At 41.6% G+C, this 20,297-nt stretch overlaps 1 protein-coding gene across 1 annotated transcript in view; it reads left to right on the top strand.

The window, feature by feature from the left end:
* Window positions 1–20,297, top strand: part of pdzd2 (PDZ domain containing 2) — a 47,058-nt gene that overhangs the window by 7,136 nt on the left and 19,625 nt on the right. The window contains 6 exon segments of the mRNA XM_037778663.1: window positions 9,013–9,364; window positions 10,734–11,212; window positions 12,802–13,318; window positions 17,277–17,422; window positions 18,280–18,412; window positions 19,905–20,057. Coding sequence (XP_037634591.1) covers window positions 9,245–9,364; window positions 10,734–11,212; window positions 12,802–13,318; window positions 17,277–17,422; window positions 18,280–18,412; window positions 19,905–20,057 — 1,548 coding nt within the window. The 5' untranslated portion in view covers window positions 9,013–9,244.

The raw sequence follows: 20,297 nt of genomic DNA, 5'->3' as shown, positions 1-20,297 counted from the left end.
GGCTCTTCTAGACTTTCCAAATGTTATTGGACCGAATCGATCAAATTCTGATCATTTCGCAGGGGTTGTGACGCTCAAAACAATTTATCCACCGGTTTGTAGACGCAATAATAGGGACGGAGGAGGCTACGGCGGAGCCTATATGACATAAGCACAAGTTAACTAACTAAGTTCTGATAGGTTAGCATGACATTGGTACCAATGGATTCCTTAGGTTTTCTAGTTTCATATGATATCTTCACCCTAGCATAGGACAACCTCTGAAAGACCGTAAAGTTGGCCGAGGACGCCGGCATCCACAAGGAGTAGAAGAGGTTAAATACATAAACTGTGTCTTCTGATCAGCTTTCCATACAGTAATAATAATAATAATAGCGTAGGGAAGGATCACTACCAATCAAAATGTGTGCTTTGCTTTATTGTTCCTTTCCTCCAGGGTTTATACTGTTTCACACAAATAACAGATGGACTATTAACCACGGTTCAAAGCATTTTACCATTGTTTCCAACAACAAATGTATTTGAAATCGATAAATAGTGCTGTTAGCTCTGTCGCTGCACAGGAACAGTGATCTGATCTTGAACCTGCTGGCCAGCTTGGGGCCCTTCTGTGTGGAGTTTGCATGTTCTCTCCCCGTGTTAGCGTGTTAGTTTCCTTCCTCCCACAGTCCAAAGACATGCAGGTTAGCTCAATTGTTGACTATAAATTGCCCGTGGGTGTGAACGTGACCGTGAATGGTTGTCTGTCTAGTAGCGCTATGGGTCAGCCCTGTGTTTGCCTGCCTCTAACCCAGTGTCAGCTGGGTTTAGGCTCCAACCCCCACAGATAATGGATGGATGGATGGATGGATAACACTGTCAGGGATGAGACGAGGCAGTGAACAAGTCCTGCTGTAAATCTGTATCAATATAGACTGTAGGTAAGTGTCGAGCAGTGGGACAGAGATTATATCCAGAGGGGGGAAGGGCTCCATTTAGAGGGATTTAGGTCATTACTGGAAATGTCATGTTAATACTGTTGTTATTTAAGTGATGTGTGTCAACAGTTGAACTGATTCTGCTTCTGTCTCCTCTGTCTCCTCTGTCTGTCAGTCTGTCTGTCTGAAGATTACAATTTAAAGCCTCTATGAAAAGGCCTCATTCACACACTGTGGTTTCAAGTGTGTCATATCTTGACAGAAGTCCAGATGCCAATTAAGACACATTCATTCACACTTAGCCATACTGTACATATGTGTCTCTGTTGGCCAGATCACAAATCAGATTGCCTCCATCTTTGTTCTCCTAACCCTTGTGCAATTTCGCAGTTTAGTTACAACAATAACAGTTTAGCTAGATAGCTATCAGCCATCCATCAGCTAACACAGAAACACTGGATGACTCACGTGAAGCCAGTTAAGTTTTGTCAGGCTCTCACGCTGCTCCCTTACTCATACAGATGACTGCTCCGCCATTTAATTACGTCTTCTGTATGACTGTATGTGTCGAAATCTTCCCGTTGTAGGGAGAATTATGGTTACTTTCAGTGTAATTTAGCTGCCATTATCACAGGACACGGACCACAGACCACTTACTGGTCTAGTCACACACGGGAGGAGCAAAGCTCACGTAAGCCTCTTGCATTTACAATTCTCCAGTAGAGTGCGTCTCGTGCAGTGCACTCAAATTTCAGTCTGTCCCTAATGTGTCCTGATTGCATTTACACTTAGCTGTTTTGCTATCTGATAGCTTATCTGATCCGCCCATTCTGGATTCTGTACATTAGCAGGCTCTGTGGATTTGATGAGCGCCAAAGTGTCCGACGGCCGACCGTTGGCGTGGTGTGTCGGGGCCTGAAGCAGGAAGCAGTGTATAGCAGCGAGAAGACGGCTCAGAGTTGTTGTATGCAGACAGAATGAGCGCCAAATGTTTATATGGACCGCCTATTGTGATTTCAATAATTCAGAAAGGGTGAGATTTATATTTATTGTCCCAGAGGGAGATTTGTTTTCGCTGCCAGTACAACCCAGAAACCTGCAGATATAAACAATACATAAAATCTTCATACATCCTATAGCTCACAACAGTGTCAGCGAGGCAGGTTGACACCGAACTCCTGCTGAACCCCATCTAGAGTCCTGTACTTCCGGCCAGATGGTAGTAATGTGAAGTGTTGATTGAAAGGGTGATCAGTGTTATTTGCTATTGTGAGTGTTAGGCGTGTGATGGCTCTGTGGTTGATGTCTGAGAGATTGGGTGTGGGTAGGCAGATGATTTTGGAAGCAGTGTGGGTGATGCGGGTAAGTTTGTTTTTGTTGGAGATGGTCAACATGTAGGGTTGTGACTATTCATCTACTACATCGATGTATTGTTTCATATTCCTACGATCCAACTACATCGATAGGTACTCGGCAAGTTGTCCTTCACGGGAGATGTATATCGATATAAAATCGATTTAAAACGCAAAAGTCGATACTAAGGATTTGTACCTTGTCTTTCAGGACGACAAAGGTTATATGAAAGTGTTTTTAAGCACTTTTATCAGTAAAGAAATGTTAAACGTTACTCCGGTTCACTCTCCAGACATGCGCCAGCTTGCCAGCTCTGCCCTCTGCAGCGTGAGCATGCATCCTTGGCATGCATGCAGACGAATGGCACACTAGACTCCTCGCTCTCTCACCCGGTAGCGGCCACAGGCGCTGTTGTTTTTTTTTCATTTAGAGCTTTCCCCGTCATGATATCTATGTCCACGCAGCATCAGCCTCACGTATCCAGCCGGAAAGCAGACGGTCTGCGAGGCAAATTATCTCAGGAGTAAAGTAAAAAAACTAAACAGAAATTCAACTAACATCAGTCTAACATAGTTTTAAAATGTTTTTCCGTATGTTTTCATGTATGAAAAAAACCCAAATGAACACTGTAAGTGGACTACTTGATTACTATAAGCAGATTATTTAAACAGCGTTTGTGTAGGAATGATTAGTGTCCCAAGCCGTTTGACCACTATAAGCGGTTGATCACTGTATTATTGCTCTACCGTTGAGGACAGAACAGCAGGTTAAACCACTGTTCATTTAACGTGAATAGAAGTTGGTTTATTATATTTTTTGTTAAATATTGCACTGCCTTGTATCTTGAGAACTGAAGCCGCAGGGCCTGCAGTTGCACATGTATGTGTATGTATTTGCCATTAATCGTTGTTTACTTGATTATATCTGTAATTAATTTATCCTCGATTCCCTTACAAGAAAAACTATTTCTACTTACTACTATATACAGCTATTTATTTCACAGTCACACTGATTGAATTATTGGCAAAAAAAGTTACTGTATCGATTTCAAATCATTGAATCGTATCGTATCGTATCACTCTAGATGAGTCAAATATCTTCCTTGCATCATATCGGAACCATGGAAATCGTATCGTATTGTATTGTTGTAAAATTGTATCGTTACACCCCTATTAACATGGTGAAGTAGCAGGGGGAATGGTACAGCACCACGGGTTGGATTATGCTTTTTAAAGCAACAACGGGTGGGGGGCATCAGAGGGGTTGTTTATGTATAGAAGTGATGAGTTGATCAAAACTGAGTTGGGCTACCGTCCAATGATGGGTGTGTTTGATGTGCTAATGACCAGTTCTTTTGTTACGTCCACGTTCAGCTGCAGGTAGTGATCAGTGCATCGTTGTGTGAAGTGACAAATAGAGTTTTGATAGGCTGTAACAGAGTTATTGCCATTGAGTAGTCCAAGTATGGCAGTGTCATCAGGTTTTTTTTATTTTTATTTTTTTATATTTTTGTATTGATTAAGGGTCCAACATATTACATAATACTCCTTTCTTCAAGAAATCACATTTCATGATTTTTACGGTTGTCATCACAGGTAATATTGCAGCCTCACCCACACAGACATATACATGCTTATCACCCTCACCCCCCATTTTGTCTCTACTGTAGTATAATCTTGTCAATCATTTCTTTTTATCCTTTTTTTTCTCAGTAGAAACTCCAGTTTTTACTTTAAAAAAATCTATTTCTTTTAGTTTATATGTATTATTTATTTCCTGAAATGAAAATACTGAATTGTGGTTTGTAATATCCAATGAATTCCACAATTTATACACGTGTGGTTCGGCGTTTTGGAGAGTTATTGATGGGTTATTGCAAAGTTGTATACGTTTAAGTATTTTTTCCAAGCGTTTAATGTACTATTAATTCAAAAATTTGCAATTTTAATTTTTTGCTTGGAGAAAAGAGCTAGAAGTAAGCTATAAGGTTGTAACTGATGATTTCCATTAGCTATCCTTATCCTATCTATATCTATTCCTCATTTGTATTGTTGATTATATGGTCAATATATAACATTTGAGTTGTGTTGTGATAAAACTCCAAATTGGGAAGGTTTAAGCCGCCCCTCCCCTCGAGGATAAGGATATAATCTCCCCTTAATCTGTGAGCTTTATTAGACCAGAAAGAAGTGAGTTCACTTCTTTAAAAAAAGATTTTGGTGGAATAATAGGTATAGTGTGAGCAGAGGCAGGGCAGTGTCATCAGTTGAATTATATTAGTGCTGTGCCTGTTCAAAACATGCCTGTTCAGAACAGGCTGAATGCTTGGCCTGTGGCCAGGGGCGGACTTTACCGTTGGGCAAAGTAGGCAACTGCCTCCAACTAAAAGGGCCCCAAACAGCTATAGATTTATTATGATGGCGGCCCATAACAGCCTGCCAGCACACAGTTGAACTGAGCTGTTAAACCTGAAACACTCCTTGAAACAGCAGTCATCTGAAAGAACAAGTGCCTCTAGGGAATCGCCTGATTGGTTACGTAGTCAGCTTTGTTTCAGAAAATCATATAAGGCCTTATCACAGTCTAATGATAAGCTCAAGGCTAACGCGAGGTTGACAGCAGATCTGCAATCTTCAATAATATCTGAATCATGGGATCACAATGTCAAAATAATAACTTACATTTTATGTGATTTTCCAACACCACTGACATAGCTGACTTTAATAGATTCATAAGACAATAAGCATGTCGCAGCCATGTTCATCACTTTTCAGTGTTGCTGTGAGCTTCTTGCAAGTTCAAGCTGGTGAATGCAGGGTATTTAGTGCGTAGACAAACTTTTGGCACCAAAGAAAAATCACCAGCGAAACAAAGATAAGAAATGAGAATAACATAAAACCAGCGGCTCTCGTTCTTCAGAGGCAGACCATTAAATTAGCAAAATAAAATGGCGAAAATCATCCAAAGAATGTATAAAGAGAACTGGATACAGTGTCGGAGACCCATTCATTCCTATGAAAGTTGTTCAGTGGCATGAAAGCTCGACTTCCAAGTATAAAATTACCTGGACCTTCCGGCCATCTTCCACATCTATTGGGCCCATAGCGTTTCCTTTAACCCCGCCTCCCAGCCCTCGGTCCAGCCTCGGCTGTGGCTCAGAGATAGAGCGGGTCGCCCACCAATCGGAAGGTCAGCGGTTGGATCCCCGGTTCCTCCAGTCCACCTGTTGTAGTGTCCTTGAGCAAGTTACCGAACCCCAAAAATTGCTCCAGAAGGATGTGCCATCGGTGTGTGAATGAGTATTTCGATTAGATCCTGATGGGCAGGTTGGCACCTTTCATGGCAGCCTCTGCCATCAGTGTATGAATGTGTGTGTGTGAATGGGTGAATGCTGACATGTAGCTTAAAGCGCTTTGAGTGGTCGGAAGACTAGAAAGGCGCTGTATAAATGCAAGTCCATTTACCATTTACTTCCACCAAGATGAGAAGACGCACTCCGTTGTTATAGCACTCGGTTCAGTTTGTCATTTGCTAAGCGATAGTTATACATACATACATAGGCTGCATACATACAGCACGAGGAACAATTGATAATCCATATGGAAACAAGAGTCCAAACTGAAGCATTTGTTGATGACTTGTGGCCCCTACCGGAACAGTAGTGAGGAGTCAGCAGTCAATGACAGAAGGAATAAAACAGTCAATATAATATGTTGTCAAAAAAATATGTTTTCAAAAAGTGTGAACCACCGCAACCATGAGAGATCCTTGAGCATACAATCAAAAAATTAGCACAAAAAATATTATGCTGGTGGGTCCAGCAGTATGTGAACCGTGAGCCGTGGACAGACAGACAGACACACGACTGAATACATAATCTCCTGGCAGAGATACAAAAACCACAGACAGCAAAAAAAACAATAACAGACTGTGCGTAACATACAGCCGTTGGCTGAACTCCCTCCAAACAGGAGGAGCTTCTCTTTAAGAACTCTGCATGTTTAGCTGAACCCAGAAAAGCTCCCGTTCATTTCGCGGAGCTTCCTCCCATTAGTCATCTAATATGCAACTGTAGATGTCTTCTTTGCCTCCTGATATCACATTTTGAAAGCTTCACCCCCCTGAGGTTCTACTATGCCCTCACCTCCACTACTTCCATGTAAACCTACACCTCCTATTCCAGTCCGTGGTTCAGCTCAGGCCAGAACTGGGGCAGGCCCTGTTTGCCTTCAGTTGGAGTGTACAGGAATAGTAGAGGCAGATGGTACCACAAAGCCCAACAGTTTATTTGAAGCCCAAGCTCTGCATAGTCATTAAAATGTGGTCTCATGGTAGCCTGCGTTTTTGTCTATATCTGCCACAGATGTGGCTGCACTCAGCTCTCTGTCTGTAGTTAAGCGTGTAGATGAAGGGTCAACCCAGATTCCTCACTTCACATAGGAGCCCTTCACTGTGCGAATGGGGCCCCTGAAGGACTCCGCTGGCTCGGTGTGTCCCAGACCATATTTTATATAAACTTAACATCACTGTCAGCCATTCACAAACCATAACTTTATAAGTTATAGAAGTTAAGCATATGCTTCTGGATATATTTTTATCATCCAGGCAGTCGTATGTTTTCATGTATTTCAGTAGGGGAAAGTGGGGTGAGACCAGTCACTTTTTAGTTTTGGTGTATTTCCGGATGTTGTACATTACTATAAATGGTTAGATTTAGCATAAATAAACTGTTAGATTTGGTTAAAAAACATCATGGTTTGGCTTAAAATGACTTCATTGCACATAGGACACAAACGGCGGTCTCCTGGGGGTAAGTCCGGTGTTTGTTGGACCCACCCATCCACCCACGAACCACCAGTAGTGGACTTTCTCGCTTGTTGTACCAGTTATTATTCCATCATGTTATTATGGTAGTGGCTAGAAGGGGGCCCGCAAACTGAGGAAACTCTCGTGAGATTCTTAAGGTTAGGCATCGACCTTGAATGGTAAAGGTTAGGATAGTTCATTGGACAGCGAGTCTCGCAAGAGTTTTTGCAAGTTTTTGCAGATTTCGGATCAGAATTCGCAGTTTGGGGCTTTCTTCTAGACACGACCCGTTAATATTCAACGTAACTTTCATTCACAGTCGCTCGATATACTACGTCACCTGCTCTGCGTTTGCTCGTCGTACTACATCACGACTGTTGTCCGCAGACTAACAAAGGTATTTGTGATACGTAAAAAGGCTCGTTGGAGAAGAACTGCGCCTCGCCTGGAAAACAGACAAGATCAGGCAGCAGCAGCAGGGGGTGGAGACAAAAAGCTGCTGTCAAGAGTTTCCAACTGTTTCCAACATCCTTCATAGAATTTACAGGAAGTCACAGGAAAAGTTACATCCTGTTAGATCTGATCTGTAGGCTACTTGTAGTTTGCGGACAGATTTGTTTGTAAATATATGTGGAAATGTGGGTGTATCTGGCCTTGGATTCTATCCTTTATTATTTTTGTCTGCCTTGTAAAGCTCATAAGTACTAGATAAATAACCTTCATTAATATTATTATTATTATCAACCACACAAGATAACAGATCCTTCATTGCACAACGTGAGACTAATGGGTTACAATCTAGTGTTAAATATTACAAATACACAGAAATTTTGGATTTTGGATTTTGGATAGTGTTCGTTCTCAAAACTAAGAGCCAATCAGCTCTTAAATCAGGCACAACTGCAGCCAGCTCGATCTCGTGAGGTTATCGTTGCCCACGTGTTCATGACATCAGAGCAAGATCAGATCAAGTCGGACACAAATCTAACTGGCATGCATTGTGTGCGGCGATCGCCGGTGATCGATTCTGCGCAGGCCTGGCTCATCTCCAACAGGCCTAAAGACAAAATGCTTCCTCCTTGTGTCATCACAAGGCCATATATAAAATGAAATAATTTAAAATATGGTCAAATCTTTTGCATGTTGTATTTTTTTTAATTATTATTCTTAAAGTGTGATTCAGTTGGATTTGACTGTTTTACTTAAATAGTTGCTGAGAACAAGAAGATAGGTAGTCTCTTTAATCTTCATACTGCAACATAAACATAATGATCCACAAATATAATAGGATTTTTTACTTTTGTTTCTGGGAACACACACACACACACCAAACAATCTCTATAACAACATGTTGCTCATCACAGCCACACGTCTCCCTCTGTTGATATTAAAACTGTGGAGCTCCAGACAGTCATTTTTCAAAAAAATTAAAATGGCACGCAGCCGTTGTCCTGGTTCGGTTCTCCGGTGTTTTGGATGGAGACACCGGGAGAGGAACAACTTTTACTGAGCGATGATTTTTCATGGAACTCTGCGTTTTCAATGCGTTCGTCCCCAACATGCCTTTGATTTGCATCAGAAACTGCAGAAGTATTACTCAAAACAACAAGTTTGACGTGCACATAAGCACAGAATGTTCTGTGTTTTTGAAGAGCTACTCATTAATCCTCATTCTGTCTCTCTGGAAATAAATGCCATAATCGGAATAACATGTTTTTGGCTTTCGGAAAGATTTTGGTCATGAAACCAAGCGTTGACTGTCTGTAACACAGGTCAGCAGCAGTTAGTGTCAAGGACAACCTTGCAGAGTTCCCCAGTGTAAGGTTTGTACTGTAGCTGCTGTCAACAAACAAAAACATATTTTCATTATTCTCTTTTTTTTCTTTACCTTTTTATCGACTACAACAATGTGATATGTGATTGTGTTCTCTTTTAGGAAATGGCCTGATGCTGCAGACGCCACAGCAGACATATCCTGCCAGTAATCTGATATTTTCCACCGTGGCTCATCTGGAAATCTCGGAGTAGAGTTTGTCCAGTTTCTCTGCAGCCCCCCCTCCTCTTTCAGAGATGGATTTGGGGCTGTCGGCCCACACTGGTTCCTGTGTCTGTTGGAAGCATCAGAGTGTCTGTTGGTGAGGGACCCCCAACAGGCCCAGGATGCCAGGATGCCCATCACTCAGGACAACGCCCTCAGCATCCTCCCACTGCTGGAGAACTGGCATGGGGCTCAGACCACAAGATCACAGCAGGACCACAACCTGAATCAGGACAATGCTGGCTACAAGGTATTTCATCCCCCATGCTTCTACTTAAATATAGAATCTCAAATACAACATTACGGCAGTGTATTGCTGCCAAAAAAATGTGCTCAGTTTCTTATTATAACGAGAAACCTTTCTCCTTTTCACATTATAACAAGATATTTGTCATGTTATGATGACTTATTTTATACCAACTTATTCAATTTGGTGGTCAGACTTTCAGATAATCGATGATATGTTCATCCAGGGTACATAATTAGAACTATATTATATCATTATTTGATTGATCTAATACTCGTGTGGACTTTACCATTATGCAAGGTATGTAGGCCTGGGGCCCCCCAACTAAAAGCCATAGATATACTTTGATGTTTAGATATAAAACATATATTATTCTAACTCAGATATACTCTGCAATAACCTACAAAATGCCCTCAAAGTGCTTCTATTATCATTGTCAACGGTCCAGATTAATGGACTACAGAGTTGCTAACGTGTCCCGCCTGGAGGGGCTTTCATTACATCTGGCACAAACATCTACCTGGACTCAAGGAGGAACTGATTAGAATTTGGTGGACACATTTTGAATTCATATGCTAATTATGTCAATTTCACACAAATGTCTAACAGGATAAAATTATGAAATGATGACATTTTGGACTGGCATGGATGTGGAGGCATACAACCTTGAGACGCTAATTCTGGCTTAAGTATCAACACTCATCCCCTGTATAGGCTTAAAAGGGCTCGAGCTGTAGTTAGCTTGAATTCACAGCAGTTATGAATTCAAATGTCCACTGCATCTATTTCAGTTGTGCTTTTGGTGGAGAAGGAATATAGGATGATTGTGGGAAAAAGATCACTGTCAACGTACAAATGGCCAGTCAAGTGACACCGTGAAATTCATTTGTGTGTCCTGGTTAAATAAGTGGGGCTGGAAGCTTGGTGGCGCAGTGACCGCTTGCTCTCTCTGTAGCTGACAGAGCAGCAAGTTAACACGGTTAATTCAAGCGGATGTATTTGTACCACCCATTCCCGTCTGATGACTGATTGCAGATCAAGTTATACTCCGGCAGAGCAGGGTTATATAGAGCAGCTAATATGATCCTTCCTCCCTCAATGACTCAATGGCTCTCCATCATGTCAAAATTCTCCAATATGAACTCTATGTGACAGTGGCCGCACACCGCCTTGGTGAGCTGAGATTACAACAACTGCATTAAAATGAACTGATCTCATTTTTCTGGTCAAAGAAACTGCGTGCAGCGTTTCAGAATGTTAAAACAAATGATTATTACTTTGTAGGAAATGCAGGTTTAGTTGTTAAAGGCTTTACACCAGATGTTATCATCCAGCTCCATTCACTGATGGATCATTCTTCTTCTTCATCCAGCAGGTGGATCAGGACTCCTACCAGAATGGAGAAGGGGACAGTGTGTGCAGTAGCAGCAGTGTTAACAGTGTTAGTGTGGAGGACATGGCCCTGTGTCTGGCTGCCATTCAGAAACTGATGGAGTACATTAACTTTAACTTCATGGATGCTGACACCGCTCCATCGGTCAGCCCGTTCTCCTGCAGGGAGGGGTTAGACGTTGAGGTTCACGCTGTCTCCCTCAGTAAAGACGGTGGGGACACCGCTGAGTTTGGCCTCAGCTTCGGTAACATCCCTATTTTTGGGGATCCTGACGGGAGAAAGAAGGGAGGCCCGAGGAGGAGGAGGGACCAGGGCCCCATCATGGATGTAGGCTGCATCTGGGTCACAGAGGTGAGGAAGAGGAGCCCAGCAGCCCGCTGTGGGGGGATCAAACTGAGAGACGAACTGCTGTCACTCAACGGACAGCTGATGGTGGGAGTGGATGTCAGTGGGGCCAGGTAAGACCACTTTAATGGAAACTGAAACCATGAACCAGACAAATGTCTATTGTCTCACAGTTTATATCATCATATCATGCCATCACATCATTGCCTAGCCCTACTCTGAAATCCAAGAGGCAGCTGTGAAATGATAGCTGAAATATGAAATATACTCATCGTTAAATACAGAAGGTAAAAATAGTGAAACTACTCAAAAACTAAAATATTCTTTTTTAAAAAAACACAATTCATATTGTACTATTCCAAAAATTTCTGCAAGAATATTACAGCCACTATTTGGAAAAAATAAAGAAACAATTAAAGCTGCAAGCTGTGCTAAACGGGCCCTCGCACCTTCCCGCACATCGGAGTACTGGCGGGACATCCGTTGATGCAGCCCAGCCGTGAATTTCCGCAACCGTCGGACACTTTGCGCACAACGTTATTTGGAGCTGGAAATGACGTATCGCAAAACTGCGTCCACTATGTGGCGCTAAAGACCACACATTAAATATACGTCATGTTGCTGTATACTGTGTCAATTTCATGTAAATCCGATGATCTTTGTCAGATAGGGCTGACTTCCTGTTGTCAGTAGGTGGCGCTATGATTATGACTCAACATGGGCGTGTAGATGTCTTCAGACTTGGACTCTTATCCATCATGTGAAATCTGGGACAGATTAGACTCCAACGCCGTTCCACGAAAACACATGAGCTTCACAATTTGGCATCGTTAAGGTCTTGAGATTCTGTGACCAAATTTGAGATGGATCTGTTGAATCCTCGTTTTGAAAAGTTTCATACCTTTACAAGTGCTTAAAGTGCCTAAAATTGTTTGAGGTACAAAGCTTTAGTTGGAGGGTCATACCAACCACATTTGAAATGAATCTGATAAACCGATAAAAGGAGTTTGAAAAGGTTTGCATAAAATACATGAAAAATGCATAAAATTCTAAATTTAGCGGAGCTAATGAAAGCCTATGGCTGTATTTGAGACCGCCTACTACATACTACTACTGTGTTCCTCAGTAGTATGCAGTATGAAACTGTTAAATCAATTTATTTTGTAGTATGCTAGGCAAGGCTTTAGCCTTTACACCAGCTCTTAAAGCACTGGACAAAAATTGCAATATTATCGCAAAATGTAACTTATTGAACTTTTTTTTTGTTTGTTTATGACCTTTGTTTGTTTACTTTATAAGATTCTGCAGGTTTAGCTCCACCAGCCCTTAAACTATTTATTTTATCATGGGAAAATATGACAAGCAGGATCATCAACGAGTGGAGACTGTAAATATAAAAAACATTGCTCGACATAATTGCTGTCTTACACAAACTGCTTTTTCAGTTACTGCAACAAAACAGTGGACTGATATCCCTACAGATATGATAGTAATGTTAAAAAAGGGTCATGTTGTCTGGCTGTGTTTGACAAAATGAAAGCACCTTGTAGTAGCTTTAATATAAAACCTGTACAGAATGCATGAAGAGACTACCTCCACCCATAGAGGTGGAAATGTGAGGACACTTAAGGACTGTAGTTTTCCTTATGATATTTGAACCTGGATGTAATGACAGCATTATCCCGTCAATGCTTTTGTACAGTTACCTGGCTGACCAGTGCTGGAATGGAGGCTGTATCTACCTGATCATGCTGCGGCGAGTCAAGCGGAAGGCTCCTCTCCCTCCCTGTAACATCAACGGCGGCGTCGGTACCCCCATCAGCAGCAACAGCTGTGAAGACCAGCAGCGGGCCAGAGCGGCCTCTGAGCCCTCGGTAGGCTCGGCAAACTGCAAACGCACACGCAAGTTCGGTGTCATATCGCGATCGTCCTTTAACCGAGACAACAGGGACAGCACCGACTCCGAACTCCAGAGCTGTTACAACGGCTGCAATGGCTCCTCCACTCCCACTGATGCAGGAGTCAGTCCTCCAGCAGATGACTCAGGTTGCGTCGTCTCCACACACACACCCACAGAGGAAAGCAAAGACACCTGTCCTCAGGTGAGAACTATTCCCCAACATCTACTCAGAGGAAGCACTGCTACCCTGCCTGCAAGGTGTCACAGTCAGCTGCTGGAGTGCAAAATGGATTCTTTCAGCAGTGAAAATTCAAGCCAGGTAAGACTTGCTGCTGACATACATGGCTCTAACTTAAAGCACAAACACAAGGGACAAGAGTTGGGGTTTTATTCTGAATTTGTTATTCTTGAGCGAGACACTTACAGCAGCCCACAGCTCCTAAAATAGTTAGGATGGGTTATATGCAGAGGTATGTATATGACAAATAAAGTTTTTCTTCTTCTTAACTGGTAAATGGACTTGCATTTATATAGCACTTTTCTAGTCTTCTGACCACTCAAAGCGCTTTACACTACATGTCAGCATTCACCCATTCACACACACATTCACACACTGATGGCAGAGGCTGATCCTGATTGGCCGACTTTGCCCATCAGGATCTAATCGAAATACTCATTCACACCTTGATGGCTCAGCCTTTGGGAGCAATTTGATAAAAGATATATATGGTGAGTTAAAATTAGTCGACTCAATTTTCATTCTTGCTCAAACGCAATATCGTTCCTTGGTCGCACTTCATTTGCCGCCGCTTTCCAGGGGCGCCCTAATATGACTTGAGGCCACGGACGTTTTGAAGGCCCTCCCACCCCTTCACAATAGGCCATGGCAACTTTAATTCAGAACCATCCGTCAATGGACAGTGACAAAATATTAAATAAATGCCCTCCTAATCAATAAAGAGATTATGAAAGTCATCACTATAAGACAATACATCTTATATATAAGTAGGCCTGTGTGCACAATGGCAACACAAAATCAGTCTTTTTTTAATTAAAAACCCGCCATGGGGCAGCTGGGGGGCAACATAATATTTACTTGAAAACATATTTTCTAATGTGAGTTAGTTGTGTATGAATATAATTTTACAGTAGACGTGGTTGGTATTTGTTGTAATGTTTTTCTGCCCCGTAGTGGCCGAAATGAATCAATACAGTTCTAAACAATTCTGTTAAAGAAAAATCTCTCAATCTGTTCTTATATCCACTTCTCATGTTATGTAACTCTACTACCTTCCAGGCAAATTGGTAATGAAGCTGATCCGAAGCATCAAAGCTTCCTCTGCCTCGTTTGACACTTGGAATAGATTAGCGTCAGAGTGCTGCTCTCTGTTTTCTTTTAAGGACGGAGCTGTCGTGTGTGCTGAGTAGTCAGCAGCATTGTGGATGTAGGAGTGCAACAGGAGGGGGAGTGGGATGACGACGGCTCTATTAGCAGCGGGACTGCTAATATAATAATTTCCTGTTGTGGTACCAAGATCCATATCTATAACCAAAAACATATTGTTTAAATAATGTATTTGGTGTGTTTTTTTCTTTTTTTGTAAACTGTCAGGAACGCAACATGTTCTATATCACATCTAATGCCAAGGAAAATAAAATAAGCTTCACAGAAAATAAAGAACATAAAGGTATGACATTAAGGTACGACAACCTGCAGCAATTAAAAGCAACTCAACTGCCACTAAATTTCAATTAAGAACAAAACCATAAAACAAAACTAATCAAATGAAAGGAGACAAACATTTTTTCACCAATGTGAATGTTGTAGTATTTCCAATACAACCTAGCAGAGTATTCAAGCACCTCGAAGCATCAATCTGTCACCCAACAATCAATCACCGACTGTTGATGGCGCCTCTTCATACAAATGCAAGTTGGTCATTGAAGGAACTGGCCTTCTACCTCCAAGAGGTCAAGGCCCAGTTACGTGTTGGTTAATCTTGTGTGACAAAGAGAATTTCCAAACAGATGAGTTAAAGCATAATGATTCAATTTATTCCGAACAATCAATGTTGCATAAGTAAAAATAAAAGAGTTTACAGATATCTGGATCCAACCTACGTGTCCCTGACAACATACAGTGCATGGGTCAGTTCGCGAAGTCTGAACCCCGAGCTATCCCTGATCCAGTCTATTCATGGTTTACACAATATTAATATTCATGAGCTTATGGCACGTGATGTTTCTGCTGCATGTCTTCTTTGTTATCTCCTTCTGGCTCCTTCCTCTCTTTGACCTTGCAAAAGAAGAACAGCACCTGGCCTCCTCCCTTTCCTCACAATCACTCTAATCATAACAAATCCAACAGTCAGGTTATTGTAAGCACTTTTGTACATAATAAATCCAACATCATGCAGGGCACTTCTCTCTCTCTCCCCCTGCTTTGATTATGTGTTGTGTGGCCCACTGCACATGCTGTATCCCGGCTCTGCCCATAGAACAAACACTTTGAGGTGAAGGAACACACTTAAATATAGCTTTTCTATCAAATCTTCATGGTTTGAAATGATTGCAATAACTGCTGTTTGAGGAATCGTGTCAAGAGTTTTACACTCGTCTCTTTTATAAAGTCAATCCGTGTTTTTTGCAGTTGGCCACTGGCGGATGTAATTCATAACTAGAGTCTCTGCCAACAGTGACAAGCAGAGATTAACCTGAGACAGCTGTTGGAACAGGTTGACGAATATCGCTTTAATAAACCCATGACAACCTGTGTCAGTAGAGATTGGTGTGGAGCTCTGGAAACTAAATGACTCCTGGTGGAAAAGAAAGTCACCATTGTGCTCAATGGAGAAACAGTCGTCATACCACTTTGTAACAAAAAGAGAAAACGCCTGCAATCATCTCAAAAACAATTACTATTTCAAAATGATCAAAGTTGGGGTCCCTGGTGCAGGCCCAGCAGCCAGGTGTTCAGTGGTCCACAGATCTGTGTCCAGATGTCTGAAAGGATAAATAGGATCACCACCCTATAACAGCTGGTCTGAGGAAACCAGAGAGTGATGGGATAGTGGTTTAACATGTGTGTCAGAGGATTGAGACAGAGAGCACATCAGAGGATTTGTAAATGAGGTATAATGTCTGTCGCCAGCGTGTTTGTGCCCTAGATGGAGATGACCTCTCTTACATAAATCCTTTTAGGTCCACAAGTCGTCAAAATGGCTGATAAAGCTGTGAGCAGTGGCAGTGCAGAGGTTAAGCAAGACTAAGGGCCCTGTTTTAATCGCACAAGCACAATGACCAGCACAACATGGTATAGGTCTTGGGCGCACAGACTGTGTGGGCACCTCCAAGCACAACTGCTATTGTTCATGTGTGTACAGAAGCGCAAGGTGCAAAAGGGCTGGCTGAAGTGGGATATGAATTGGGTGTGGTGATTAATAAATACACGTGATACATGTGTATCAAATTTCATGGCAATTCATTCAAGAGTTGTCAAGATATTTCACTAAAAACCAAACCATAGACTGTATATAACAAGTGGACGTAGTCACCGTGATATAACTCATTGGTTTGTGGGTGGAGCTAAGTACAACCGAATCTGAACAAGACATTTTTAGAATGTTACAAAATGTTACAATTAAAGGTGCTCTATACAATATCCAGAGCATTAGTATAGCATCAAACAACTATTTGCTATGTAAAGATATAGTGGAGTAAAGTCTACCTGAGCAGAAAATGAAGTCACTCTCACTCTGTATGTGTTGTAATCCCAGCTGGCCGCGCGTGCCTTTTAGTGCATGATGGTGCATGGCGGTTACAGCTGATTACGCCATTCCGACTGACGGTACTGTCTCGGAAGCGTAACACCCACCCTCCGGTCAAACTTTGGCTCTTACACAATGTCTACGTAGTGAAAGCAGCACATGGGCAGAGCAGCAGTAGCAGCTCCAGTCCTCCATCAGTGTCTGCACAGGATGCGTGCGTTCAGGCACAGTGTTGAGTGTAGGTCCTCACAAAAGTGTCCATGCTTAGATACTCTCGAGTGCTCTCGAATACCATAGTCGCATATAAAAAAAATATCATCGAAGGGTTAGACTCTTGAACTTTGGATTCGTAGTTTTCTATTCGTAGGATTCGTTGGTTGCCACATTTTGCCAATTTTGAAGTCAATATGGTCACATGGTTGATTTGATGTTATTTTTATGTATATTATTTGTATCTTATCCCTGATTTGATATATTGTTTGATGTGTGTTTGTTTGTGCTCCTTCGTAGCCCAGAGAGGGCAGCTACATCTGGAAGATGCATATGGTGAAGGGCGAGGAGGGCCTGGGCATACAGATAACAGGAGGGCGTGGCTCCAAGCGCTCGCCTCATGGGATCATTATCGCTCATATAGAGAAGGCTGGTGCCATTTACAGGTACAGTAAGTCCTGATAAACGCAGCAAAAATGTACTTGCTTTGGTACTATGTTGTTGTAGGTGTAGCTCATTATCTCTGGACTCCTCAGAGAATCTTTAGAATACTGTCAAGGTTTACACTATATGAGGACCTCCCTACAGTACATTAATAATCTGTGTTCTTGTTTGAATTATTAAAGGGTAACTTTGGTATTTTTCAACCTTTTCATTTTCCCATATTTATGTGTTTAAGTGACTAATAGGGACAACATTTTTTTTTAAATTGGTCAAGTACTGAGGGAGAACGCTGCAGCCGCAATTTCAAAAATTGTTGTCCCCAATAGTCACTTAGACACAAACACATGAGAAAATAGGGTCCAGGTTGAAAAATGCCGACTGTCTTCAAATTTGCTATAAAGTTTGCTTTTATATGTTCAAACCTTTATTACAATTACTAATTTATTAATCTGATGGTCCTGATTATTTTATCCCTCACCAAGAAGCTTATGTTTTCAGTTTTGTTTGTTAGTTAATATCTCAAAATGTGTTAACAGATATTTGGTGTAATTTTTTTGTCATTTTTTTATATTTTTTTGCAATATTTGTATCACTTTAGCTGCTACACTTTTTTAAACCAAACAAATCTGGAGTACGTATCCCACGGTTGTCACTCACTATGTCTATTTCATTGCTAATCCGGATCAAGATACAGGTCCTCTCGCATGTTTTAAGTGGTGGAGAATAGTTCAGCTGTAGTTTGTGTGTGTGAGTGTGCGTGTGTGTGTGTGTGAGTGTGCGTGTGTGTGTGAGTGTGTGTGTAAATGTATAGTATGTGTAAGTGTTTCTGTCTAAATGCGTATGTGTGTGTGTGTTTCAGGGACGGTCGTCTTCATGCTGGTGATGAGTTGCTGATGATTAATGGTCAGTCTCTGGTGGGTCTCACTCATCAGGAGGCTGTTAGTATCCTCCGCTCCACTTCTGGTCTGGTCCAGCTGGTGGTGGCCAGCAGGGTAGGTACACACACACGCACACACTGCCTTTTGAAAATAAATTTGTCTTCTTCTAACTAAATATGACCGTAGCTCTAAGGTCCAAAGTTCAGCAACAGTGAACAAAATGCTGTGAGAATAAGAGAGTTTAGGTAAGATGTCAGTTTTACACTTGTGCAACTGGACACATGGCAGTGATGCTACAAAAACAAGGCTGCTACATGCAAAAATCATAAGAGGGATTTTAAGAAAAGATTGCATAAAAGCTGCCTCCAAGTGCAGAGAACCCGATACTGTACACGTGCAATTTCAGACTCAAAGAACTTGTACATATACCATCAATCCCTGCCAGGGGGATTTCAGTGTAAAGGTCGGGGAACACTCAGGACAGCTCCAGGATCAGCACCCTGGACAGCGGTCAAGACAGCAATGGACCCACTGAAGACAAATCCAAACACTCCACATCTTCATAACTCCAGAGTTTTTTAACTCCAAAACTTTTTGTCTTTGCTGTGGGAGGAAATTTGAGTCCAAATTTTTGTTTTTCTCCTGATCCGTGTGGGAAGCCACTGAAAGAAAAGAGCCATGTCACGATAACTACTTTTATTGTTCCAGAAATAATTGCGATAAACAATATTATTGTAATTTTAAGACCATTTTATGCCACTGATATAATGATAATATAATAGCATAATAATGCAAATACACCCTTTCAAAGAGCAATGCATTTTTAATTCTTAAGAATATTCAGACATTGGAATTGGAATATGACATTTTTTTTAAAATATACTAAATAAATAAAACATAAATAAAATAAAACCACACAACCAAAACAATAAATAAAATGGACTCTCGGGCTCTGGTAACAAAGATGCATCCGCGCAATGCCCAAGTCTTCTAATGGTCGGGAAAACCCTGCTGTTTATTCTGGCATCATGTTGGCTGAAATGACTTTCTTATGTAAACAAACACGCATGTAAACACATTCGGAAATATCGAGGTCAGCTAAAATGATCGAGGTCATGTCCATATATCGTACAATAAGTTGATAACGTAAAAATGATAGAGGTCCAGTCCATATGACGTAAGATAAAGTGGATAACGTAATTATCGTGACAGGCCTAGGGCCATAATAAGGACAGCTTTTGCCAAGTTTCAGGTAAAGGTCAAACACATAGAGACTCCTGCTGTGATAACAGCTGTGTTACATGATGCAGCTAAAGTATTTTATAATGTTCCTGTTGGAAATTTATTTTTTTACCATACAACACATCACTTTCTCCTCTCTCAGAGCTACACTGAACAAAAGTCGAAACACAACACTTGTTTTTGCTCCCATTTTTATTCATAGAAAAAGTATTTGATCTTTTATTTTGACTCCTGAAAAATGGGAGCAAAAACAAAAGCGTTACGTTTATATTCAAGTTCAGTGTGCATATTTAAAATACCAAATACAAATGAATGAAGATAATGTCTCACACGCGCTATCTTAACTTTCTTTCTGTCCCTGCAGGAGGAGTCAGACGTGGGTTTTGAGCGCTTCCCGTCCACCAGTCTGCCCGACCTGGTCAGCACCTGCAGTTCCTTGTCCTCCCTGTCTCAGACTGCTCCCTCTCACTCCTCACAGACCTCCAACTGTAGCACCAGTTTACACAACCCCTTCCTGGTACACATAGATATGTACTAGATGTTTTTGTGTGTTTGATGAGTGTGTCTTTGTAGTACTTGGCTAAGTCTGCTAAGTCGGCAACCTGTCTCACAAAGCAGAATTACTAGCTAACTGGAGGGCAGTTAGTTATGTGGGCAAAGGTTGTGGCGGACAACGGTTTTGAAGCCTTGAGTTCAGCATTTTGGCTGTCGCCATCTTTTGGAACCAGAGGTGACACGAGAGAGTGGAGCTAAGTAC

This window comes from Sebastes umbrosus, chromosome 8, assembly GCF_015220745.1.
Source record: "Sebastes umbrosus isolate fSebUmb1 chromosome 8, fSebUmb1.pri, whole genome shotgun sequence".
Lineage (NCBI taxonomy): Eukaryota > Metazoa > Chordata > Actinopteri > Perciformes > Sebastidae > Sebastes > Sebastes umbrosus.
Note: the sequence above shows the minus strand (reverse complement) of the source record. Positions and strands in the feature narration are given on the sequence as shown.